Raw genomic sequence first — 23,572 nt, 5'->3', positions numbered from 1 at the left:
ACTTTGGGAGGCCGAGGCAGGTAGATCACCTGAGGTCAGGAGTTCGAGACCAGCCTGACCAACATGGTGAAACACCGTCTCTACTAAAAATACAAAAATTAGGCCGGGCGCGGTGGCTCAAGCCTGTAATCCCAGCACTTTGGGAGGCCGAGACGGGTGGATCACGAGGTCAGGAGATCGAGACCATCCTGGTCTACACGGTGAAACCCCGTCTCTACTAAAAAATACAAAAAACTAGCCGGGCGAGATGGCGGGCGCCTGTAGTCCCAGCTACTCGGGAGGCTGAGGCAGGAGAATGGCGTAAACCCGGGAGGCGGAGCTTGCAGTGAGCCGAGATCGCGCCACTGCACTCCAGCCTGAGCGACAGAGCTAGACTCCGTCTCAAAAAAAAAAAAAAAAATACAAAAATTAGCCAGACGTGGTGGCAGGTACCTGTAATCCCAGCTACTCAGGAGTCTGAGACAGGAGACTCTCTTGAACCTTGGGGGCGGAAGGTGCAGTAAGCTGAGATCATACCACTCCTCTCCAGCCAGGGAAACAGTGAGACTCCATCTCAAAAAATAAAAATGATTTAAAAGTGAGCCCAATTGAAAGGAGAAATTTGCACCACATACATCCAACTATTAATAAATAGTTTCAATAAAACTATTAAAAATAATTAAATATAAATAAATATACTAATTAAAAATAATAAAACTATTAAAAATAGTTTAATAAAACTATTAAAAATCAGTAAGATAATTTTTTTAAAAAAATCTAGTACAAACATGGGCAAAAGACATGAATAGGAATCTGAGAAAAGGGAAGAATGGCTAATCAGTATAGTAAAAATGCTCAAACTCATTAGCAAAAGAAAATGAAAACTAAAAGGTGGTATTTTATACTTATGGGTAAAAACATTTTTTTTTGAGACAGGGTCTCACTCTGTTGCCCAAGCTGGTGTGCAATGGCATGATCACAGCTCACTGAAGCCTTGACTTCCTAGCTTCAGGTGATCCTTCCCACCTCAGCCTGCCAAGTAGCTGGGACTACAGGTGTGGGCCACTATGCGCAGCTAATTTTGTTTTGTTTTGTTTTGTTTTGTTAGAAATGGGGTTTCAACATTTTACCCAGGCTGGTCTCAAACTCCTGGTCTCAAGCCATCCACCCACCGTGGCCTCCCAAAGTGCTAGGATTACAGGCGTAAGCTACCATGCCCAGCCAATAAAACCTTTTGAAGTGTGACAAAAGTAGATGTTAGCAAGAAAGCTGAGTAATGAAACCTTCTGCATTGCTGGAGAGAACAAACACTGACACCACCTTCTTTGGAAGATAATCTGACATGATCCAATACTGGTGAATGTGCACATATTCTTATTAAATACCAGCAATTCTATTCCTAGAATCTCTACAGTGAAACATAGAAATATTCACATTAAGTGAGATCAACAAAGATTACAATATCAGTGCAGGTCAAGGTTTTTCCGCAAGATAAGTTTGGCGAAAATTTACAATTTTTTTTCCTTCATTTTCAAACATTTGGATTTAAGAAATATGGATGGCCGGGCATGGTGGCTCACACCTGTAATCCCAGCACTTTGGGAGGCTGAGGCGGATGGATCACCTGAAGTCAGGAGTTCAAGACCAGCCTGGCCAACATGGTGAAAACCCATCTCTACTAATAATACAAAAAAATCAGCTGGGCATAGTGGTGCATGCCTGTAATCCCAGCTACTTGGGAGGCTGAGGCAGTAAAATTGCTTGAACCTGGGAGAAGGAGGCTGCGGTGAGTCAAGATCACGCCATTGCACTCCAGCCTGGGTAAGAAGAGCGAAACTCCATCTCAAAAAAAATAAATAAATAAATAAAATTTACATATGCATATATATTAAAAGTATAAAGACAGACAAGGAAAGACGAATACAAAACTCAGCACAGTAGTTACTCTCACTGGTGAAGGCGGGCATGGCTGCAGCGGATATGATCAGGAAAGGGCACTCTGCTAAAGTTACACTAATGAACTAGTAAACTGGCTAGTAATTAATGTATGCTTGTTTACAGACATCTTACCTGTTACAAACTTTTGTCCTTATCAAATAACTTAAATATTTAAAAGACGAAAATTAGTATAGTATACCTAAATACAAACCCACTATTAGAGTCACCAATTCAGAGAAGTGTCTCAAGAACTCTAGAAAAATTAGCATCAGAGAAACTCAAGGTATTTTCCCATAAATCAAGGACAGGTTGCTATTTAAAAAGAAAAATGAAAAAGCTGACAGAAGAGCTCTTATAAATTAAAGGTAACTACTGAAATAAATTGTATAGAAAAGTTCAAAGACAAAATCAAAGAAATCTTCCAGAATGTAAACAAATGCCATAGATTGTTGACTACAACTGTAGATTACAATCTTCTACAAGGGAATAACCATCGGATCTGCAATGGACCTCTCATTAGCACACCAAGTATTTTAAATTTCCACAGCAAAGCTTTCAAAGCTCTGAGGAATTTATAATTACACATGTAAACTTTCAATCAGGAACAAAGACAAGCCATTTTCAACATTCAAGAACTTAGAAAGTTTATCACCAGCATATCCTTCCAGAAACAACTACTGAAGACTGTATTCCTGTAAAATAAAAAAGGTATCTAAAAGAGAAAAACATGGGATCCAAATAACAATAGATCTAACCCAGGAGAACAATGTGAAGTAATCCCTGGATGACAGCTGGACAACAGGTCTACAAAGCTTCCAAAATTAGAACAGGCAAGCCAAGACTCCAGAAAGTCTACCAAGAAAAGCTGAATGGTTACAAGATGAGAATCCATTACAATACTAAATTTTAAAAATAACTTCAGTGAGCCTTCCTCATTCAAGCAGGACTTTGTTATATTTCTTTTTCTTTTTTTGAGACGAAGCCTTGCTCTGTCGCCCAGGCTGGAGCGCAGTGGCATGATCTTGGCTCACTGCAACCTCCGTCTCCCAGGTTCAAGCAATTCTCCTGCCTCAGCCTCCTGAGTAGCTGGGATTGCAGGTGCCCACCACCACGTCTGGCTGATTTTTGCATTTTTAGTAGAGACAGGGTTTCACCACGTTGGCCAGGCTGGTCTCGAACTCCTGACCTAAGGTGATCCGCCCACCTCGGCCTCCCAAAGCATTGGGATTACAGATGTGAGCCACTGTGCCTGGCTGATTTTGTTATATTTATTTTTTAAGGATCACAGGTTTAACAGAAGTAAAGTTCCTCTATGACTCCACAGTACTTGGTTCTACAGTAACCAATACTCAACTCATGTCAACATACATATGTTGACATGACAAGAGTGGCCATTAGTACTTAATTTCTAGAATTTTCCTGTAGAGGCACAGAAAACTTTAGAAGTTACAAAACATTATATAAACGCTGTAAATCTTGACAATGTAATAGTACTAACAAAAAACAAAGTCTGGGGCCAGGTGCAGTGGCTGATGCCTGTAATCCCATCACTTTGGGAAGCCAAGGGGGGTGGATCACCTGACGTCAGGAGTTTGAGACCAGCCTGACCAACATGGTGAAACCCTGTCTCTATTAAAAATACAAAAATTAGCCAGGCATGGTTGCAGGCGCCTGTAATCCCAGCTAATCGCGAGGCTGAGGCAGGAGAACCGCTTGAACCCAGGAGGCGGAGGTTGCAATGAGTCAAGATGGCGCCACTGCACTCCAGCCTGGGCAACAAAAGCAAAATCCCATCTCAAGAAAAAAGGAAAAAAGAAAACAAAGGCTAGGAGGGGAGGAGGGAAAAACAAAGGCAAGGTTTGGCTTTTAAATCCCAAAAGGAAAGGGATGGGTGTTATATCCTTTTCTGAAAGACCAGGAAGTGAGGAAATATAGTTGTCTCTCAGTATCTGTAGGGGGTTGGTACCAGGGTTCCCTGCAGATACCAAAATCCAAGAATGCTTAAGTCTCTTATATAAAACAGCATAGTATTTGCATATAACCTATACACATATTCCTATGTACTTTAAATCATTTCTAGATTACTTACAATACCTAATATACTGCAAATGCTATGAAATAGCTGTTATATTATAATGTTAGGGAAATACTGACAAGGAAAAAAGTCTGTACATGTTCAGTACAGATATAACCATCCTTTTTTCCTGAATATTTTTGATCCAAGGTTGGTTGAAACCAAAGATAAGTCATCCACAGACATGAAGGGCCAAATGTACTGTCTAAAAATGATAGGTCAATAAACAGAAATTTATAATAAAAAGTTAAAAATAACAGCAAAATTAGGAACAAAAATGTAACTGGTAGAAATCAAAGTCTAGGACAGGTGGAAAAATGACCTAAATTTCTTATCTACCAAAGAGTTAAGAAACATTTTTTTTGAGTTGAAAAAAAGAGAGAGAGAAAGGCATGGTATATTTTTAGACTTTTGGAACAACAATAAAATACTAAAAACAAACAAACAAAAAATGGTTAAAAGCATAACGGGAGTGGAACTTAATGGAAAAGGGAAGACTTTCACTATTTTGAATTTTTTCAGTACTGTCTGCACAAATATTGCTTTCATTTAAAAAACATGAGAAATGGAAATGAGAGAATAAAAAATGTGACATCAGGTGATCCACCCGCCTCAGCCTCTCAAAACGCTGGGATTACAGCCTTGAGCCACTGTGCCCAGCCTGTTTCACTTTAAATTAAATATATTTTGTTTCGAACGTGCTTTCATAGACATGATCTCAGGGGAAGCCTTGGAAATTTTTGTTGCGTCCCATAATAGCTTTGAATCATATGGAAGATTCTGTTATATCTATCATATCTACTAGTTTATATCCCTGCCCAATAAATGGGGAGAGGAGCATGATGAGGACCTCTAACCTCAAATCCCCCATTAACTTCCCATTCTCCCTCTGCATCCTAACAGCACTTGAAGTTATCAGGATAGTGACTCCTGGTAGGTGTAAGGAAACCAAACATTTAAGCCTTCCAGACAGAAAACCTTCTGTTACAGAATTACTTAAGCTTCTTAGCATGAAAGACCCAAATCTGATCTTCAAATTATGACACAAAAAAATTTACCCAGTTTGGTAAATGTTCTGGTTTACCCAGTATCTATTGATAAAGTTATCGCTGGCTCTCAGGCCAAATGTACAACCAGATTCTCACATGCACATTCACTCTCATTCTGAGACACACACAGAATAAATTCTCAATGCATGAAAAGAAGGGGATGAAGAATACAGAAGGGAGATCCTTTAAAAAAAAAAAAATTCACTACAACAGATCCCCCTCCTCCCCACTGAGTGATGAGAAGTAGGGAAAGTAGATTAACCAGGTTAGAGTGTAGCAGGGACCTTTTTGTGAATGACTGCCACCAGCAGATCACAGTATTGGAAATATGCAACTGGAAGGGAAATATAAGGGTAAAGAAAAAGCTGCTCTGGTTAAAGAAGAGGTAAGTGATTCCAGGAACTCAACTCCTGCTCTCCTCCATCCCTGTGCTTAACTCTTCTACAGACTTGTTTGAGACAGGGTCTCCCTCTGTCGCTCAGGCTGGAGTGCAGAGGCAGGATCAGAGCTAGCTGTAACCCAGAACTCCTGGCCTCAAGCCATCATCCTGCCTCCCAAAGCGCTGGAATTATAGGTGTGAGCTACCACACCCTGCCCTCCAGACCATTTTTGAAGGAGGAAGCAAGGCGGCAGTGACAGAAGTTCAGGCCTCAAATCTTATGATCTTGTCCCATATTAATTCACAACTCATTAATTCAAAATCTGTTCATTCACAAACTAATCACTCCTTCAACTCCTAACAACATAGACGCCATAAATAAACAACTGGCGAACTAATTTTGTTTTTTTGAGATGGAGTCTCGCTGTCGCCCAGGCTGGAGTGCAGTGGTGCAATCTCCGCTCACTGCAAGTTCTGCCTACCAGGTTCATGCCATTCTCCTGCCTCAGCCTCCCGAGTAGCTGGGACTACAGGCACCCGCCACCCCACCCGGCTAATTTTTTGTATTTTTAGTAGAGATGGGGTTTCACCATGTTGGCCAGGATGGTCTCGATCTCCTGACCTTGTGATCCGCCTGCCTCGGCCTCCAAAAGTGCTGGGATTACAGGCGAGAGCCACTGCGCCCGGCCGAATTGAGTAATTTCTTCTCTGGTACCTTGAAAGCTTCTAATATATAACACGTTATTGTAATCATCTTTGAGTACACAGGCCATATTTTCCCTTTTCAGAGAACTTCCCCACTTCCTTTCCTTCAATGCATCAGGATAATCTGTTGATTAGGTTTGTGTGCTTTGACTCTAAGTCCCTGGCTATAGATGATTAGAACAGAAGTAGAGCCTGACCTAAACTCAGCCAATCAGATTCTCTCTCCCAGAAGAACTGGAAGAGAGGTAGGCTGGTATTCTGGTCACCTGGACTGAAAGGCAACAAGGTATAGAGCTGCCACATTCTGCTATGACCAGCCAAGATCTCTGGTACCAGCTCACATAGCAGTCTCCAAAACTGACCCCTTAACAGTTGCCTCATCTAATAACCAACCCACCTCCATCCCCGCCACACACACACATACAAGTTTAAAAAGCAAAGGCACAAGGGTCACCAAACCACACTGAGGATGACCTTTCCCAAAATTCCCTGCCTCCAGTATAGATGCAGCACTAGCCAGGATGTGAACTGCTCTGATTATACTTGTCCAAAATGAGTGGTTTTTGGAAGGGTAATGGAAATCTTCTCTGTGGCATATCAGCAGCCAAATATGTGGCATCCAGATCGGCTGACCAATTTCTCTACTGCCAAGAGGTTAGCCAACAAACTAATGCCCATAATTTTTCCTGGTCCTATAATTTACTTGACCATCACTCTGACCATCACAAATAAATATATTTTGAACCAAGGACCATCATTCTGAGAATCCAAGATTTCTTTCTTCCCCTTTTCTTTCTATTCAGTTTTTCAGTCTGTTTTTCTTCCTTTATTATGTCACACAAGAAGGATGTTACCAATCATTTAATTTAGGATCAATCACAGGATGATGGCTAGAAGCTCCACCTAGAGCCCAAGGTACCAGAACAAAGCAGTGTAGCTCAGGCTCTGAAAAGCCCAGACTCTAAAGCTACATGTCTAAGATTAAAAATCTCAGCTTTTCAAGTCTCAAGCTGTGTGATTTAAGTCAGGTTAACCTCTCTGTGCTTCGTTTTCTTCAAAAAATTGTGAGAATTAAGTATAGAAAAAATGCTTAGACCAAAACCAGGCATGGAATAACCACTATATTAAAATGGGTATACACCATCATCATCATTATGGTCTGTAATGGGATGTAGGGGCGGGATACAGTTCATATTCAAGTGTAGGGTAACATGGGTCTGCACAGAGCAGTTAAGGCAAAGAAAAGCAGATGATGCTTACTGCATGTGCCCAGCCTGTACCCCTCCCTCCTCTGAAAATTCTCCGCAGTTAGTCTCTGTTGGGCACTTCATACGAATTGTGGGAGAGGGGCCATCTTCTAACAAATGCAAGAAGTAAAGACAGCTGATTTACAGGAAGAGAGGATGAAGCTGATCCACAAAACAAGAGAGAGGAAGACAGAAAGGAAGAGAAAAAAAGCTTCTTTGGTTTCTACCACTTTCCAGTTGCTAGTTGCACTCCAATCTGAGCACTGACTGCTTTTACTCTGCTCTATAAAGAGCGAGTAAATTCTCCGCTTTACATTAAGCTTTGGCCAATAACATTCACAAAAGTCTAATAAAAATCCTGGAAAGTTTTCATTAACAACAACAAAAAAAAAACTTAGAAAACTTGTACACATCTGTTACTACACAAAAATTAAAACTAGATGGCAGGTAAAAATGAATATAACTTCAGAGTTCTGTCTTCTCAACCCATCCTAAATCTAACGCATGAATTTACAGAGGTGAGGCTCAGGGTTCCTTGTTTCAAAAGCTCCACAGGTGTTAAAAGCTCTACAGCTGGGTTTCTGAGCCACTAAAACCCTTACACTTATCAAATATGAACACCCTTTACCTAATCATGGTTCTCTGCATAAACTACTACGGGGCATAACATGTATTAATATGTGTTTACTGGGAACTTAATAATTATTTTTGAAATAGGAGGGAATATGGCAGGCACTGTGCAAACTCCAACAATCTCCGTTTAGAGCATAACATACATTCTTTTGCTCATGTCCACTAAGCAGGTAACCAGCCAACATCCTTCCTCCATCCCATCCTTTGCGGAAAACAATAAATATACAAAACTGAACCTTTTACCGGATTCCTCTTCCTTATTTGAAAAAGAAATCGTAACATCGTAAGTGTTACACAAACGAGTTGTAGTAAATTTAATTTCAAGTTTACACTCATCTCTACTGTAAAATACATTTAAAAAAAAAAATCAGGGTTTCCGTCTGTAAACGTCTCATTTAATGTCGCCAGTAATTCAGCGATACACACAAAATAAATCCATCTCATTCGTCACACTTAGTTTTGTTTTAAGGACTTTGAAGGTTATCAGTCTGGGGGGGAAGTCTTTTCTGTTCTACCCCCGTCACAGCCCTATTCCAAACCTCTGCTATACAAAGGTTACCAACAATAAAGTTATCTTGTTTTAAGGCTAAGAAGAAAAAAACATTTTTCCTCAGGAGTAAAAGGGGTGCACAAACCTCACAACATAGACTGCAGATTTCTTACTACAGCACTAAGAAAACATCGAGGTTTAAGGCCGATTATTGAAGGCAGGATTCCCCAAACACCAGGCTCCTCTCGAAGATGTCAGGAGGCATGGGTGGGAGAAGGGGCCTTTTCTCGTGACAGACCTGACTAAACAGTAGCATCAGCCATAAGAAGAGAGATTCCTAAACGCAACTTTACCTTTCAGAAAACAGTCCCCCACCAAGTGAGTAGCATGCAGACTTGCGAATCGCCACAGACACGTACACCCCGGTGAAGGTGGGAGATCAAACGTTGCTTCCCACCTCGGCCCTCACTGCGAACCGGGATGTCGGGTCCCCATGTGACCCTCCCGGAGGGCTCCTCGGTCCCCCGCGCCAGGTGTGCGGACCACGGGCAGCACTCAGGGGCCGGCTCGCCGCGGGCCAGGCCCGCCGCCCCCGCATCGCCCGCGTGCCCTCCGCCGGACCGCTCCCCTCCCCCGCCCGCTCGGCGCCCGTTCGTCCGCGGGCCGGGGCTCAGGGCTCCGCCAACCGGCCCCGGAGGCACGAGCAGGCTGCGGCCGGCGACGTTGCGGTTTCCCCACCTCCTCTCCCATCCCCTCCCCCCGCGGCCTCCGCTCTCCACTCCCGCGCCCCCGCTTACCCTCAACTCTTCGAAATCCGCCATTTTATACCACCCGCGGGCGCCGCCGCCGCTGCCGCCGCACCCACTCCCGCTGCCGCCAACGACGCCGCCGCCACCACGGCCGCCGCCGCCTCCAGCACCATCCTGCACTGGGCGCCGCTTAAGACGCCGCGGCCGCCGCCGCTACCGCCGGGCCAGTCACGTGAACGGCGCGGGAGCCCCGCCCCCGACGCGCCGAAGCCCCGCCCCCAGCGGTGCCCCCTGCCCACCCGCGCGACCGCCTTCCGCCCGCGCCTTCCGTCCGCCAGGCGACGGCTCCCGCCCGCGGCTACCCCGGCGTGCTGCCCAGCGGCCTGGCCCCGCGTCTTGCCTTCCCTCCCCGGCGGAGGACCCTGCGGACTGCCTAGAGCTGGGTCGCAACTGAGGCGTTATCCGCGGGCCTGGCCTGGGGAAGTGGCGGGGAGGAAGAAGAGGCGGCCGGGACGCGTGTCAGGAGCATTCAGGAAGATTCTTACGTTACCCTTCGCGCGGTGGCTGTGGACGGAAAAGCCGCCTCAAATAAAACCATCCCCCAGAGTAGTTGTGGCGGAATTATCTAAATATGGGTAAGCTATTGTTCCCATCTAATGGTGAGGTTGTGTGACACCTTTTTGAATTGCTAATGTCCTCCAAGTACCAACCTTGCCGAGTTTTTCTGACTTTCAAGGGCACCTGAAGGTCACGGACTGCAAAGTTGGGAGAGTTAGGGTTGGAGAAATGAAATAAGAGCGCTCAGAAGGGCCATGCTAAAAAGTCAGGGAAATCTGATAGCTAGGAAGGAGTCAAACACCAAGGCAGAGTAAGTAGATAGAAGCTTGATGGCCCCCCCGTAATGTGCAGATAAAGGATGAAGGAAGATGCTGATTCAAGACTGTCAGAAAAATCGCTGGATGGTGTCCAGGGTTCAATTTCCTTGAAGAATTGGATGGAACCCACCCACGAAAGGTCTTTAAAACAATGTAACTTTTAAGGCCCTATTTAATCAGCTTCGTACCTACTGCTTCTTCCCACTACCCCTCGTTTCATCCGCACTGCACTTCCAGGTCTTCCTTCCACTCCCCTGCCCCCGCACCCCACAAGTTTTGTTTTGTTTTGTTGAGACAGAATTTTTCTCTTGTTGCCCAGGCTAGAGTGCAATGGCACGATCACGGCGCAATGTCTGCCTCCCGGATGCAAGCGATTCTCCTACCTCAGCCTCCCGAGTAGCTGGGATTGTACTTTTGGTAGAAATGGGGTTTCTGCTTGTTGGTCAGGCTGGTCTCGAACTCCCGACCTCAGGTGATCCACCTGCCTTGGCCTCCCAAAGTGCTCGAATTACAGGAGTGAGCCACCGCACCTAGCCTCCCGTCAAGTTTTAAGGCCTCTAAATGTTGATCCTTGAACCAAGAATAATTTCCCACTCTCTTCTTTGTTCCTAACTCCTATTCATCCTTCAGGTTTCACTTTAAGTGTCACTTCCTCAGGAAGACCATCCTCATTCACATCCCACATTTTAATTCAGATTCCCCTGTTATGAGCTCTCCTAGGAACCTGAACTTTTTCTTCCTGAGATGTCTCCATGGTAATTATGTAGGTATTTGTGTGATTGTTTATTTGATATATATGTGTATATATATATATACACACATACACATATATTGTTTTGGCCAGGTGCAGTGGCTCATGCCTGTAATCCCAGCACTTTAGGAAGCTGAGGCAGGCGGATCACTTGAGGTCGGGAGTTGGAGACCAGCCTGGCCAATATGGTGAAACCCCCGTCTCTACTAAAAATGCAAAAATTAGGCCAGGAGCGGTGGCTAATGCCCGAAATTCCAGCACTTTGGGAGGCCGAGGCGGGCGGATCATCTGAGGTCAGGAGTTGGAGACCAACCTGACCAACATGGAGAAACCCGGTCTCCACTAAAAATACAAAATTAGCCAGGCCTAGTGGTGCTTGCCTGTGATCCAGCTACTCAGGAGGCTAAGGCAGGAGAATTGCTTCAACCCGGGAGGCAGAGGTTGCAGGGAGCGGAGATAGTGCCATTGCACTCCAGTCTGGGCAACAAGAGCGAAACTCCATCTCAAAAAAAAAAATTAGCCGGGTGTGGTGGCACATGCCTATAATCCCAGCCACTCGGGAGGCTGAGATAGGAGAACTGCTTGAACCCAGGAGACGGAGGTTGCAGTGAGCTGAGATGGCGCCATTGCTCTCCAGCTTGGGCAACAAGAGTGAAACTTTGTCTCAAAAAATAAAGATAAATAATTGTTTTAAATTTTTTTATTAAAAAATTGTAAACCCACTAGACTATAATGGCTGATAAATGCCTGACAAATAGTTGGCCTTGTATTTGTTTAATGAATAAAGGAAGGAATGAACGATGTCCAGGTTCTAAATCTGTCCACCATTAACTTTGTGAGCTTAGCTTGGCTTATTCTTACTCTTGATTTATTCGTCGTAGACCTTGATTTACACCTCAGTAGAATTTAACATTGTTTAGTAGACATTAAGTGAATGTCACTGTGCGAGGAGTTTTCAGGGAATAGATGAATAGAGTACAATATAGCCCTGCCACGGAGGAGCTTACACTCATAAACGGGACCAACATAAACACAAAACAGTAAGAGAAGCAAAGCAAAGCCCCACTGAAACTTACCTGCAGTGTTCGTTGTAGTTGCTTCTCAGCATTCATTCTGCCCCTTCCTCAGTGTGTAGCAGCTCCTGGGTGGGTTGGGTAGGTTTGACTGCAAAGAGTTCTAGGTGCTGCCCTAGACTGGCCTGAGCCATTAAGGACTGTTAAAGTCATTCTGGCCACAGTATTAGATCACACCTGGGCATATAAATCTAATTAGTACTGAGCATTTATAGGCTTTGCCAAGTAGATCAAGTGTGGACCCATGCCCTAAGGTAGACCAATCAGAGGGAAGCCTAGGACATTTATTCACTGATTAGAGATAAGACTTTCTGGCATGTGGAACACTCGCCGTTTTGCTACAGTGAAGAGCCAACCTGAGAACCAGCCCTTCTCATGAGCAGAAAGATCACACACAAAATCTCAGCATTGACTTTGATACTCACCCTTCCCCTGTACTGGCCAGTTTTCTTGAGCCAATGCCTTTCTTGTAAGGTTTTAGGTTGTTTGACTTGAGATTTCTATTAGTTGCAATGGAAAGAATTCTGAAATAGGGTGCTACTTTGTCTTACCAGACCAGATTATTAATTTGGCACTTTTTCTAATCTGTACTCCCTAATAATCATTCAATATATGTTCAAAGGAACGGCTGAGTAGTAAAGGGTAGAAAGGGCATGTCTCTCTTCACTGTTGTGATCATTTATGCTCTCATTAAAAAGAAATCCCTGCACTTACTTGAATCCAACTTCCTTATAACGTGGTAATGTTCTATACCCTTAGAGGGGAGTGGAGAAGGAGGGAGGTGTAGTAATCACTCACAAAAGGCCACATATCAAAGTACCAGTTCCAGCCACATGCTGAACTCTTCTACCAGAGGAATTGTATTAAATATATCCTTTTTCTTTATTACATTCCCAATGAAAAATGTTATAGTGCTCTTTATGGACTGAACTTCCAGGCAATTACCTGGCTAGGCCACCCCCTTAAAATGGCTCCAATTAGAAGACTCATTATAAGTACTGTGATTAAAGTGTCCTACGTTGTTTTGTTTGTTTTTTGAGACAGAGTCTTGCTCTGTTGCCCAGTCTGGAGTGCAGTGGCATGATCTCGGCTCACTGCAACCTCTGCCCCCGAATTTAAGCAATTATCTGCCTCAGCCTCCCAAGTAACTGGGATTACAGGCGCACACCACCATGCCTGGCTAATTTTTGAATTTTTAGTAGAGATAGGGTTTCACCATCTTGGCCAGGCTAGTCTTGAACTCCTGACCTCATGATCCACCTGCCTTGGCCTCCCAAAGTGCTGGGATTACAGGCGTGAGCTACTGCGCCCAGCATGAAGTGTCATAAAATTTTAATATATGAAGTCAAAAATCTCAGCAGTAGCTTTTCCATTTACTAGCTGTGTAACTTTAGCGAAGTCTCAACTTAATTTTTCTCATCTGGAAAAGAAAAATGACTACACCTATCTCAGGATGAGATACCTGATCTGATAGATCAGGTGTATGAGTGTACTTTGTAAACTTATAAAGTGAAAGATGGTAAATTTTCTGTAAACAGCTGACTAAGCTGATTTTGAATCTAAACAGCTGATAAACACATACCCCCCCAAAAAAAGCACTTCATTAAGAAACATAATTAAGAACCATATGATATATCCTAGTAATTTCAGCAAAGAGTATTCCAACCTGGTTGGACCAACCTTGTAACATTGAGTTTAGTTCCAAGCACCTGTCTTCTTAATCCTTTCACATCCTGTCTCTGAACCCATTAGACTTTACCGATTTTAGTATCTTTCTTTTCCTTCCAACTGATTACTTCCTCTCTCCCTATAACAGTGCTCAGGCCTCCCAGATGTTTTCCAAGCCACTTTTCTTCTTTTGCTAAGCATATATCTATTTATATCACATTTTCTAACTCCTATACACTTTGCCAATACTGTCTTAGTCTTAGACTGTACCAAACTAATATCAAGGAAACTGAACAATGAATTAAAAAAATTTTTTTTCCTTGCTTTTTTTTTGAGACAGGGTCTCACTGTGTTGCCCAGGCTAGTAGAGTTCAGTGGCATGATCACAGCTCACTGCAACCTTCACCTCCCAACTCAAACAATCTTCCTACCTCAGCCTTCCAAGTAGCTGGGACCACGGGCACACCACTACCTCTGGCTAATTTTTGTATCTTTTGTAGATACAGGGTTTCACCATGTCGCCCAGGCTGTTTCAAACTCCTGGATTTAAGTGATCCTCCCACCTTGGCCTCCCAAAGTGTTAGGATTACTGGCGTGAGTCACCGCTCCCGGCCTCAACTTTTTATTCTGAAAACCTTAATCACAAATTTGTTTCTTCTCCACTTTCACTGCATCACTTGACTAGCCTTTAAAAAAATAATAATAATAATTAAAAAATAAAAAGTTGAGGCTGGCCGTGGTGGCTCACGCCTATATTCCCAGCACTTTGGGAGGCTGAGGTGGGTGGATCACCCGAGGTCGGGAGTTTGAGACCAGCCTGACCAGCATGGTGAAACCCCATCTCTACTAAAGAAACAAAATGAGCCAGGTGTGGTTGCACATGCCTGTAATCCTAGCAACTTGGGAGGCTGAAGCAGGAGAATCGCTTAAACTCAGGAGGCAGAGGTTGCAGTGAGTGGAGATCACGCCATTGCATTCCAGCGTGGGCAACAAAAGTGAAACTCCATCTTAAAAATAGATAAATAATAAAAAGTTGAAACATGAACTTCGAAAGCATAGCAGAATGGTCACCTGTATAAAATTTATAATTTACATGTAGTTAAATCCTTATGTCTGAAGTAAACACTTCAATCCATATGAAAAAATTCTTATCAAGATACAAAACATTTTCATCAGTCCCCAGAAAGATCCCTATTCCCCCTTCCCGGTCAAACCTCCCACCAGAAACAACTTTTGATCTGATTTCTTTCTTTTTTTTTTTTTTGAGATGGAGTCTCACTCTGTTGCCCAGGCTGGAGTGCAATGGTGCGATCTCGGCTCACTGCAACCTCTACCTCCTGGGTTCAAGCAATTCTGCCTCAGCCTCCCGAGTAGCTGAGATTACAGGCATGTGCCACCACGCTTGGCTAATTTTTTTTGTACTTTCAGAGGTTTCACCATGTTGGCCAGGCTGGTCTTGAACTCCTGACCTTGTGATTCACCCACCTTGGCCTCCCAAAGTGCTGGCATTACAGGCGTGTGACACTGTGCCCGGCCTTGATCAGATTTCTAATACTAAAATTTATTTTTTTATATTTTAACATTACATATAAGTGGAATCATACAGCATATGCTCTTCTGCTTGGCTTTTTAAATTCAGCATTAATTATATGAGGTTGACATGTTGCGTATTTCAATTCTTTTTTTTTTTTTTTGAGACAGAGTCTCACTCTGTTGCCCAGGCTGGAGTGCAATGACGTGACCTCAGCTCACTGCAACCTCCGCCTTCTGGGTTCAAGCGATTCTCCTGCCTCAACCTCCCAAGTAGCTGGGCCTACCGGTGTGTGCCACTATGCCCAGCTAATTCTTGTATTTTTAGTAGAGACAGAGTTTCACCATGTTAGCCAGGCTGGTCTCAAACTCCTGGCCTCAGGTGATCCACCTGCCTCAGCCTCCCCAAGTGCTGGGATTATAGGTGTGGGCTATCACACTTGGCCACAATTCATTTCCTTTTATTGCTGAGTGGTAGTCTATTGTATGAATAGACCCCAACTTATCCTTTCTCTTGTTGGTGGACATCTATGTTGTTTCCAGGTTTTGATTATTATAAATAAATGCTATCAACTTTCTTATACGGCACATTTTATAGATAAATGATTGTATTTCTCTAAAATAAATATTTAAGAATGGAATTGCTGGAACATAGGGAAGATGTATGTTTAACTTTTTAGAGTTTCAGTCTTATCACCCAGGCTAGAGTACAGTGATGCGATCTCAGCTTATTGCAACCTCCGCCTCCCAGGTTTGAGTGATTCTCCTGTCTCAGTCTCCCGAGTAGGTCGGATTACAGGTGCATGCCACCATGCCCGGCTAATTTTTGTAGTTTTAGTAGAGACAGTGTTTCACCATGTTGGCCAGGCTGGTCTTGAACTCCTGACCTCAGGTGATCTGCCCTTGTCAACTCCCAAAGTGCTGGGATTACAGGCAGGAGTCACCGCACCTGGTCCTTGACTTTTTACTAAACTGTCAAATATTTATCCAACTTTTCATATTCTCACCAGCAATGTATATGGTTAATAACTTTTCAATGATCAAATATTTTTGCTTAACATTTTCTTTAACCTTAAAATTATTTGATAATATTGAATATCAGCCCTTCTTTGAAATGCCTCTTCTTGATTTCATGATAGAACTCTATTGTCTTCTTTCTATTTTGCCAAATTATCTCTATATGCCTCTTTTTACATATCACTAATGTTTTCAGTTTCAAATATCTTCTATTCTCATAATTTGTCACTACTGTTAAAATTTATAGACTATGAGTTAAATGACCTAGATTCCAGAACAGAACCTTCTTCAAGATATCTGTTTGACATAGATTCATAACATACACTAGTAGGATGAAGATAAATCTGCTTTTAGAGGAAATTTATGTCCGGTGAATGAAGTTAGAAAAAGAAAAGCAGGCCAGGTGCAATGGCTCACACCTGTAATCCCAGCGTTATGGGAGGCCGAGGCGGGCAGATCTCCTGAGGTCAGGAGTTCGAGACCAGTCTGGCCAGCAGGGTGAAAGCCCGTCTCTACTAAAAACACAAAAATTAGCGGGACATGGTAGCGCGCACCTGTAATCCCAGTTTCTCAGGAGGCTGAGGCAGGAGAATCGCTTGAACCTGGAAGACAGAGGTTGCAGTGAGCTGAGATCGTGCCATTGCACTCTAGCCTGGGCAACAGAGCAAGACTCCATCTCAAAACAAACAAACAAACAAAAAAACTACCTTTGCCTGATTCTGGCATCAAAGTTATAACAGTCTTGTGAAATGAGTGAAGAATGCTTTTTTTTTTTTGAGACAGGGTCTTGCTCTGTTGCCGAAGCTAGAGTGCAGTGGCGCAATCTCGGCTCACTACAACCTCTGCCTCCTGGGTTCAAGTGATTCTCATGCCTCAGCCTCCTGAGTGGCGGTGCATACAGGCGTGCATCACCATGCCCAGTTAGTTTTTGTATTTTTATTACAGACAGTGTTTCACCACATTGGCCAGGCTGGTCTCAAACTCCTGACCTCAGGTAATCCACCCTCCTTGGCCTCCTAAAGTACTGGAATTATAGGTGTGAGCCACCTTGCCCAGCCCTTTCATTTTTTAATTTAGTAGTTTGTATACATTTCTTCTGTGTTCTCATATTTATTGGGAGGAAATTATTATTTTAAAATTTCTGCAGAATCTATAATTATGGTGGGCTCCTAAATGTACATTTTGTTCTTGTCTTCTAATGTTTTTCTTGAAAATTCTTGCTAGAGATTTGTCTATTTTATAATTGCTTTCAAAGAGCAACATTTTAACTATGTTTTTCTCTATTTTATTGTTTTTTCCATTTAATTATTTTCTACTGCTATCTTTATTTCTTTTATTCTACCTTTATTCCCTCCCTCCCTCCCTTCCTTCCTCCCTCCCTCCCTCCCTTGCCTCTCTCTCTCTCCCTTCCTTCCTTCCTCCCTCCCTCCATTCCCTCCCTCCCTCCCTCCTCCCTCCTTCCTTCCTTCCTTCCTTCCTTCCTTTCTTCCTTCCTTCCTTCCTTCCTTCCTTCCTTCCCTCTGTTACCCAGGCTGGAGTGCAGCGGTATGATTTTGACTCACTGCAAGAGTTCAAGTGATTCTCCTGCCTCAGCCTCCTGTGTAGCTTTGACCACAGGTGTGCACGACCACACCCATCTAATTTTTTGTATTTTTAGTAGATAGGGGGTTTCACCATGTTGGCCAGGCTGGTCTTGAACTCCTGACCTCAGGTGATCCGCCCACCTCGGCCTCCCGAAGTGCTAGGATTACAGGTGTGAGCCACCGCACCCTGCCTTTTAAAATTTTGAATTCTATTTATTTTTTGAAAATGTTTATTTTATTTTGATTTGTTTTTTAATTTATTTTGAGATGGAATCTCCCTCTGTTGCCCAGGCTGGAGTGCAGTGGCGTGATCTCGGCTCAGTGCAACCTCTGCTTCCTGGGTTCAAACGATTCTTCTGCCTCAGCCTCCCAAGTAGCTAAGACTACAGGTGCATGTCACCATGCCTAGCTATTTTATTTATTTATTTAATTATTATTATTATTATTTTTTTTTTTTTCTGAGATGGAGTCTCTGTTGCCAAGGCTGGAGTGGCGTGATCTCAGCTCACTGAAACCTCCACATCCCGGTTTCAAGCAATTCTGCCTCAGCCTCTCAAGTAGCTGGGATTACAGGTGCCTGCCACCACACCCACTAATTTTTGTATTTTCAGTAGAGACGGGGTTTCACCACTTTGGCCAGGCTGGTCTTGAACTCCTGACCTCAGGTGATCCGTCTGCCTTGGCCTCCCAAAGTGCTAGGATTACAGGCATTAGCCACTGCGCCCAGCCAAGGTAGTTTTTAAAATCTCACTTATAAACTGCAAATTTACCTCAGGAATGCAAGGATGATCTCATGTTAACATATGTGTTATATAACTTGGTAATTTGATCCAACTCACCATCTGAGGACAACCAAAAAAGCTGGATTAAAAAAAATAGAAGCAAATATCTAATATAAGGAATTATCTGGCCAAAATCTAGATGATGATATTCAAGGAAGTCGAGCCAAGCATTTTTTCTGAAGGAATTTACCAATGCAAAGGCAAAATTGACAAACTGAGTTGTGATTTTTGCAAGATTATGGGGCAAGAGAAAAAGAAATCTAAATCTAGTGCCCATAGGAGATGAAGAGGTTAATAAACATGCTTCATATTTAATATGAGGCCCCATAGGGTAAAAGTAAATCAGAGGTAAATCAGCACTTTCACAAATTGCAGTCTGGTTTTATACCAATCAGGAAATCTGAAACCCAGAATGTTGAATAAACTAGTCCTAGACTGGCAATCCATAGGTACCGGGCATAAACAAACAAAAATTATCTCCATAAGAAGGTATCATCAGCCTAAATGTCAAAATAACTTATAAATAATTTGCTCAAAAAATGACCAGTATTTAGTAAAAAATTAGCAGACCATACATGGAAACAAACATTTTGAGTGAGAACTAATAGAAATACCAAACAAAAAGAAACCTACCAGAGCAACCAGAAAAAGACTGCAATGAGAGTATGCTTACACATGCACATGCTTGAAAAAAATAACCTAATAGAAACTCTAGAATTAATAGGTTTAAGAACTCACTGTGTAGATTTAATAGCATATGGCACACAGTTTAAGATCATTAGTAACCAGAATACATGCTACAAGACTACTTAGGGCCGCAACACCCACTGACTCCCTGTCACGTAGGAGGAGAGATGAAGGCATAGGAAGCCCAGCAGGAAGTGAGCCCTGCGGCCATATTTTCCTGAGGAAGCTGCTGACAAGGTGACCCAGCCAGCACAGGTATTTTAAAGAGCTGCCGCCACCTTTTTGGGGCAGCAAAAATATCTCTTCTGGAGCCTTCAAAGGCTAAATGGACTATATTGTCCAAGCTGGACTCATACTCCTGGGCTCAAGCAAGACTTCTGCCTCAGCCTCCAGAGTAGCTCGTACTACAGGCATGTGCCACTGCAACAGGCTAGTTTTATGTATTTAAATAAATTTACACTGAAAAAGGAAAAAAAGAGGCCGGGCACAGTGGCTCACACCTGTAATCTCAGCACTTTGGGAGACCGAGGCAGGTGGATCACGAAGTCAGCAGTTCAAGGCCAGCCTGACCAACATGGTGAAACCCCATCTCTACTAAAAATACAAAAATTAGCCAGGCATGGTGGTGTGTGTCTGTCATCCCAGCTACTCAGGAGGCTGAGGCAGGAGAATCGCTTGAAGCCGGGAAGCAGAGGTTGCAGTGAGACAAGATCGCACCACTGCACTCCAGCCTGGGCAACAGAGCAAGACTCCATCTCAAAAAAAAAAAAAAAAGACCCTCTGGACCAGGAGGAACTATAAATGAACTATAAATATCTGTTGAGGATGCCATAGTTGAGACTTCTTCCTTGAGTGACTTAAATTTACCAGTAAAATATAACAATTTCAAGTTTGTATGCACCTAATAACATGGCCTCAGTGTATCATACAAAACCACAATGAGAAACAGACAAAATCCGCTTTTCTGTGATGGAACATTTTACCATACCTAGCTCAGTAACTGAGCCCCAAAATCAAACAACATCATTAAAGATACAGATTTTTGAAGTAACATGATTAACAAACATAACCCAATTTATATATTAATGTTCACAAATGTGTTATTTCAAACGCACATGGACTGTTTGTAAAAGTTGAATATGCTCTGACAATAGAGCAAGTGCCCATAAATTTTAAAGAATTGAAATCATATAGAGTATGGTCTGTGTACAATTAAGCTAGAAATCAATAATGAGTAATTACCAGAAAATCTTAATTTTTATATTTAAAAATTAAGAAATACTTTTCTACATAACCTAGGGGTGTTGGGCATGGTGGTATGCACCTGTATTCTCAGCTATTCAAGAGGGTTAGGTAGGGAGATCAATTGAGCCCATAAGTTTGAGACCAGCTTGGGCAACACAGTGAGATTCCATCTCAAATAAATAATCTAGGGGTCAAAAGAGAAATCACAATGAAAAATTTTAAACTGTTTACCTGAATGATGATGAAAATACTACATACCCAAATTTATGGGCCAGACACAGTGGCTCATGCCTGTAATCCCAGCACTTTGGGAGGCCGAGGCGGGTGGATCACTTGAGGTGAGGAGTTTGAGACCAGCCTGGCCAACATGGTGAAACCCCATCTCTACTAAAAATATTTTTAAAATTGGCTGGGTGTGGTGGCGGGTGCCTGTAATCCCAGCTACTCAGGAGGCTTAGGCAGGAGATTCGCTTGAACCTGGTAGGCAGAGGTTGCAGTGAGACGAGATCATGCCATTCCACTCCAGCCTGGGCAACAGAGCAAAAATTCTTCTAAAAAAAAATTACTAGGTATGCCGTAAAACAATATTAAGTGACTATAAACCAACGTGGGAGGTTTGTGAGGAACTGCTAAAAATCTGTGTTTCACTCACCTCTCTATCAGAAAGGCTGTCCTGAGGCAGTTTTTCATCCCTTTCCAGGTTCTGATGAGGTGTGAGAAGCCACTATAAGAGTATGGATTCTGGGCCGGGCGCGGTGGCTCAAGCCTGTAATCCCAGCACTTTGGGAGGCCGAGACGGGCGGATCATGAGGTCAGGAGATCGAGACCCTCCTGGCTAACACGGTGAAACCCCGTCTCTACTAAAAATACAAAAACTAGCCGGGCGAGGTGGCGGGCGCCTGTAGTCCCAGCTACTCGGGAGGCTGAGGCAGGAGAATGGCGTAAACCCGGGAGGCGGAGCTTGCAGTGAGCTGAGATCCGGCCACTGCACTCCAGCCTGGGCGACAGAGCGAGACTCCGCCTCAAAAAAAAAAAAAAAAAAAAAAAAAAAAAGAGTATGGATTCTGGATATGGTCTGATGAGAATGGTACTTTACCTCTGTGATCTTCCTAAATCGCATAACCCCAGTTTTTCTTGAGAAAACCATAGACAAATTTCAATTGAGAGGCATTCTACAAAATACCTGTCCAGTACTCCTAAAAGTGTAAAGGTCATCAAAAGCAAAGTCAGAGAAACTGTCACAGCCTAGAGGACACTAAGGAGATGTAATAGCTAAATGTTTTTTGTTTTTTTAAATTTTTATTTTTATTATTTTCTATTTATTTTTATTTTTTATTAGATAAATGTTGTATGGTATCCTGGCTGGGATCCTGAAACAGAAAAGAACACTAGGTACAAACTAAAGAAATCTGAATAAAGTATGGGCTTTAGTTAATGATAATGTATCAATGTTTGTGTGATCTTTTTCACCAAGCCGCATATATAGATGCTTCTAGATTCCCTCCAGCTTACCAATGTAACACAAATTTTATCATTTCTGAGTTCTATGACCTGAAAAAGTTTAGGAAGCACTAACCTAGAGAAACTCTTATACATGTACATGTGCACTAGGAGACATGTACAAGGATATTTATTGTGTCGCTGTTTGTAATCATGAAAAAATGATAACTGAACCTGTCCATCAACATGACAGTAGATACTGTGATATATTCCTGCAAAAGAATGCTATGTGGGCCAGGCTTGGTGGCTTGCACCTGTAATCCTAGCACTCTGGGAAGCCGAGGCAGGAGGGTTACTTAAGCCCAGGAGTTAGAAACTAGCTGGGGCAACATAGGGAGACCCCGCTTCATACAAAAATTAGCTGTGCATGGTGGTGCACACCTGTAGTCCCAGGTAATTGGGAGGCTGAGGTGGGAGGATCACTTGGGCCTGGAAAGTTGAGGCTGCAGTGAGCCATGTTTGTGCCACTGCACTCCTGGGTGACAGAGCAAGACTGTCTCAAAAAATTTATAAAAATGCTTTGTGTAGAATAAGAAAAAAATGAATAAACTAGAGCTACATATAAAAGCATGGGCAATCTCAAAAACAATGTTAAATGAAAAGATCAAGTTGGAAAAAGTTATCTACTCTTTATATACATTTTTCAAAAAACATAAATGCTGTATATTCATGGATATATACATATGTGATAAAAATTCAAAACCTTACATGTGAATGGTGACTATCAAAACCAGGACATCTGGTACCTCTGGGGGATGGGAGTAGGATCTGTAAAGGCTATTTTGGGGATTCCGCTATACTTACACAGTTTTCTTCCTTTAAAAAAAAAAAGATCTGAAGCAAATATAGCAAAATGTTAGGATTTGATAGACCTGGAAGGTGAATATACCAGTGTATTATTCTCTACACTTGTATGCTTAAGATATTTTATAACGGCCGGGCGCGGTGGCTCAAGCCTGTAATCCCAGCACTTTGGGAGGCCGAGACGGGCAGATCACGAGGTCAGGAGATCGAGACCATCCTGGCTAATACGGTGAAACCCCGTCTCTACTAAAAAATACAAAAAACTAGCCGGGCGACGAGGCGGGCGTCTGTAGTCCCAGCTACTCGGGAGGCTGAGACAGGAGAATGGCGTGAACCCGGGAGGCGGAGCTTGCAGTGAGCTGAGAGCCGGCCACTGCACTCCAGCCTGGGTGGCAGAGCAAGACTCCGTCTCAAAAAAAAAAAAAAAAAAGATATTTTATAACAAAATAGATACAAAATATATCCTAACTCTGATCATTCTTCAATACTTCCACTGCTGCTGCCACCATTTGACCTGGATAACTTGCAGTAGCCATCTATCTTATCTCCTTGCTTTCTCTCTCATTCCATATAACATCCAGAATAATGTTTTATAAATATAAATTAGATCTCACCATCCTCCTATTCACAAAATTTCAATGGGGTTACATTACTCTTAAAAATAAGAATCAAATGCCTTATCACATTTTGCAGTCCATTGTTTCAACTCCCTTTGTCCCTGGTTCACTTAGTATCACTATCCTTCCTCCAGTATCATTATCTATCCTCTCAAACTGCTTGATTTTCTTTATGGAATATGTCACTACCTCAAATT

General features: G+C 42.9%; 2 protein-coding genes across 12 annotated transcripts in view; one reads left to right on the top strand and one right to left on the bottom strand.

Annotated features, from left to right (window-relative positions):
* The window catches only part of PIAS2 (protein inhibitor of activated STAT 2), a 104,828-nt gene extending 95,320 nt beyond the window's left edge, over positions 1-9,508 (bottom strand). For 3 of the 9 annotated variants that reach the window (XM_033177814.1, XM_033177815.1, XM_033177821.1), the window contains exon 1: positions 9,292-9,508. In XM_033177814.1, the coding sequence (XP_033033705.1) occupies positions 9,292-9,315 (24 nt within the window). In that variant the 5' untranslated portion in view covers positions 9,316-9,508. Of the gene's footprint in view, positions 1-8,847; positions 9,082-9,291 lie in introns of those variants that run through there. The other 6 variants (XM_033177822.1, XM_033177823.1, XM_033177818.1 and 3 more) reach the window with 5 other exon arrangements.
* A 244-nt stretch (positions 9,509-9,752) lies between these two features.
* Positions 9,753-23,572, top strand: part of KATNAL2 (katanin catalytic subunit A1 like 2) — a 120,571-nt gene continuing 106,751 nt past the window's right edge. For 2 of the 3 annotated variants that reach the window (XM_033177826.1, XM_033177825.1), the window contains exon 1: positions 9,753-9,878. The gene's annotated coding sequence lies outside the window, so the exon portion shown is untranslated. The remainder of the gene's footprint in view (positions 9,879-23,572) is intronic. The other variant, XM_033177827.1, reaches the window with a different exon arrangement.

This window comes from Trachypithecus francoisi, unplaced genomic scaffold (assembly GCF_009764315.1).
Source record: "Trachypithecus francoisi isolate TF-2019V2 unplaced genomic scaffold, Tfra_2.0 Lachesis_group19, whole genome shotgun sequence".
NCBI lineage: Eukaryota > Metazoa > Chordata > Mammalia > Primates > Cercopithecidae > Trachypithecus > Trachypithecus francoisi.
Note: the sequence above shows the minus strand (reverse complement) of the source record. Positions and strands in the feature narration are given on the sequence as shown.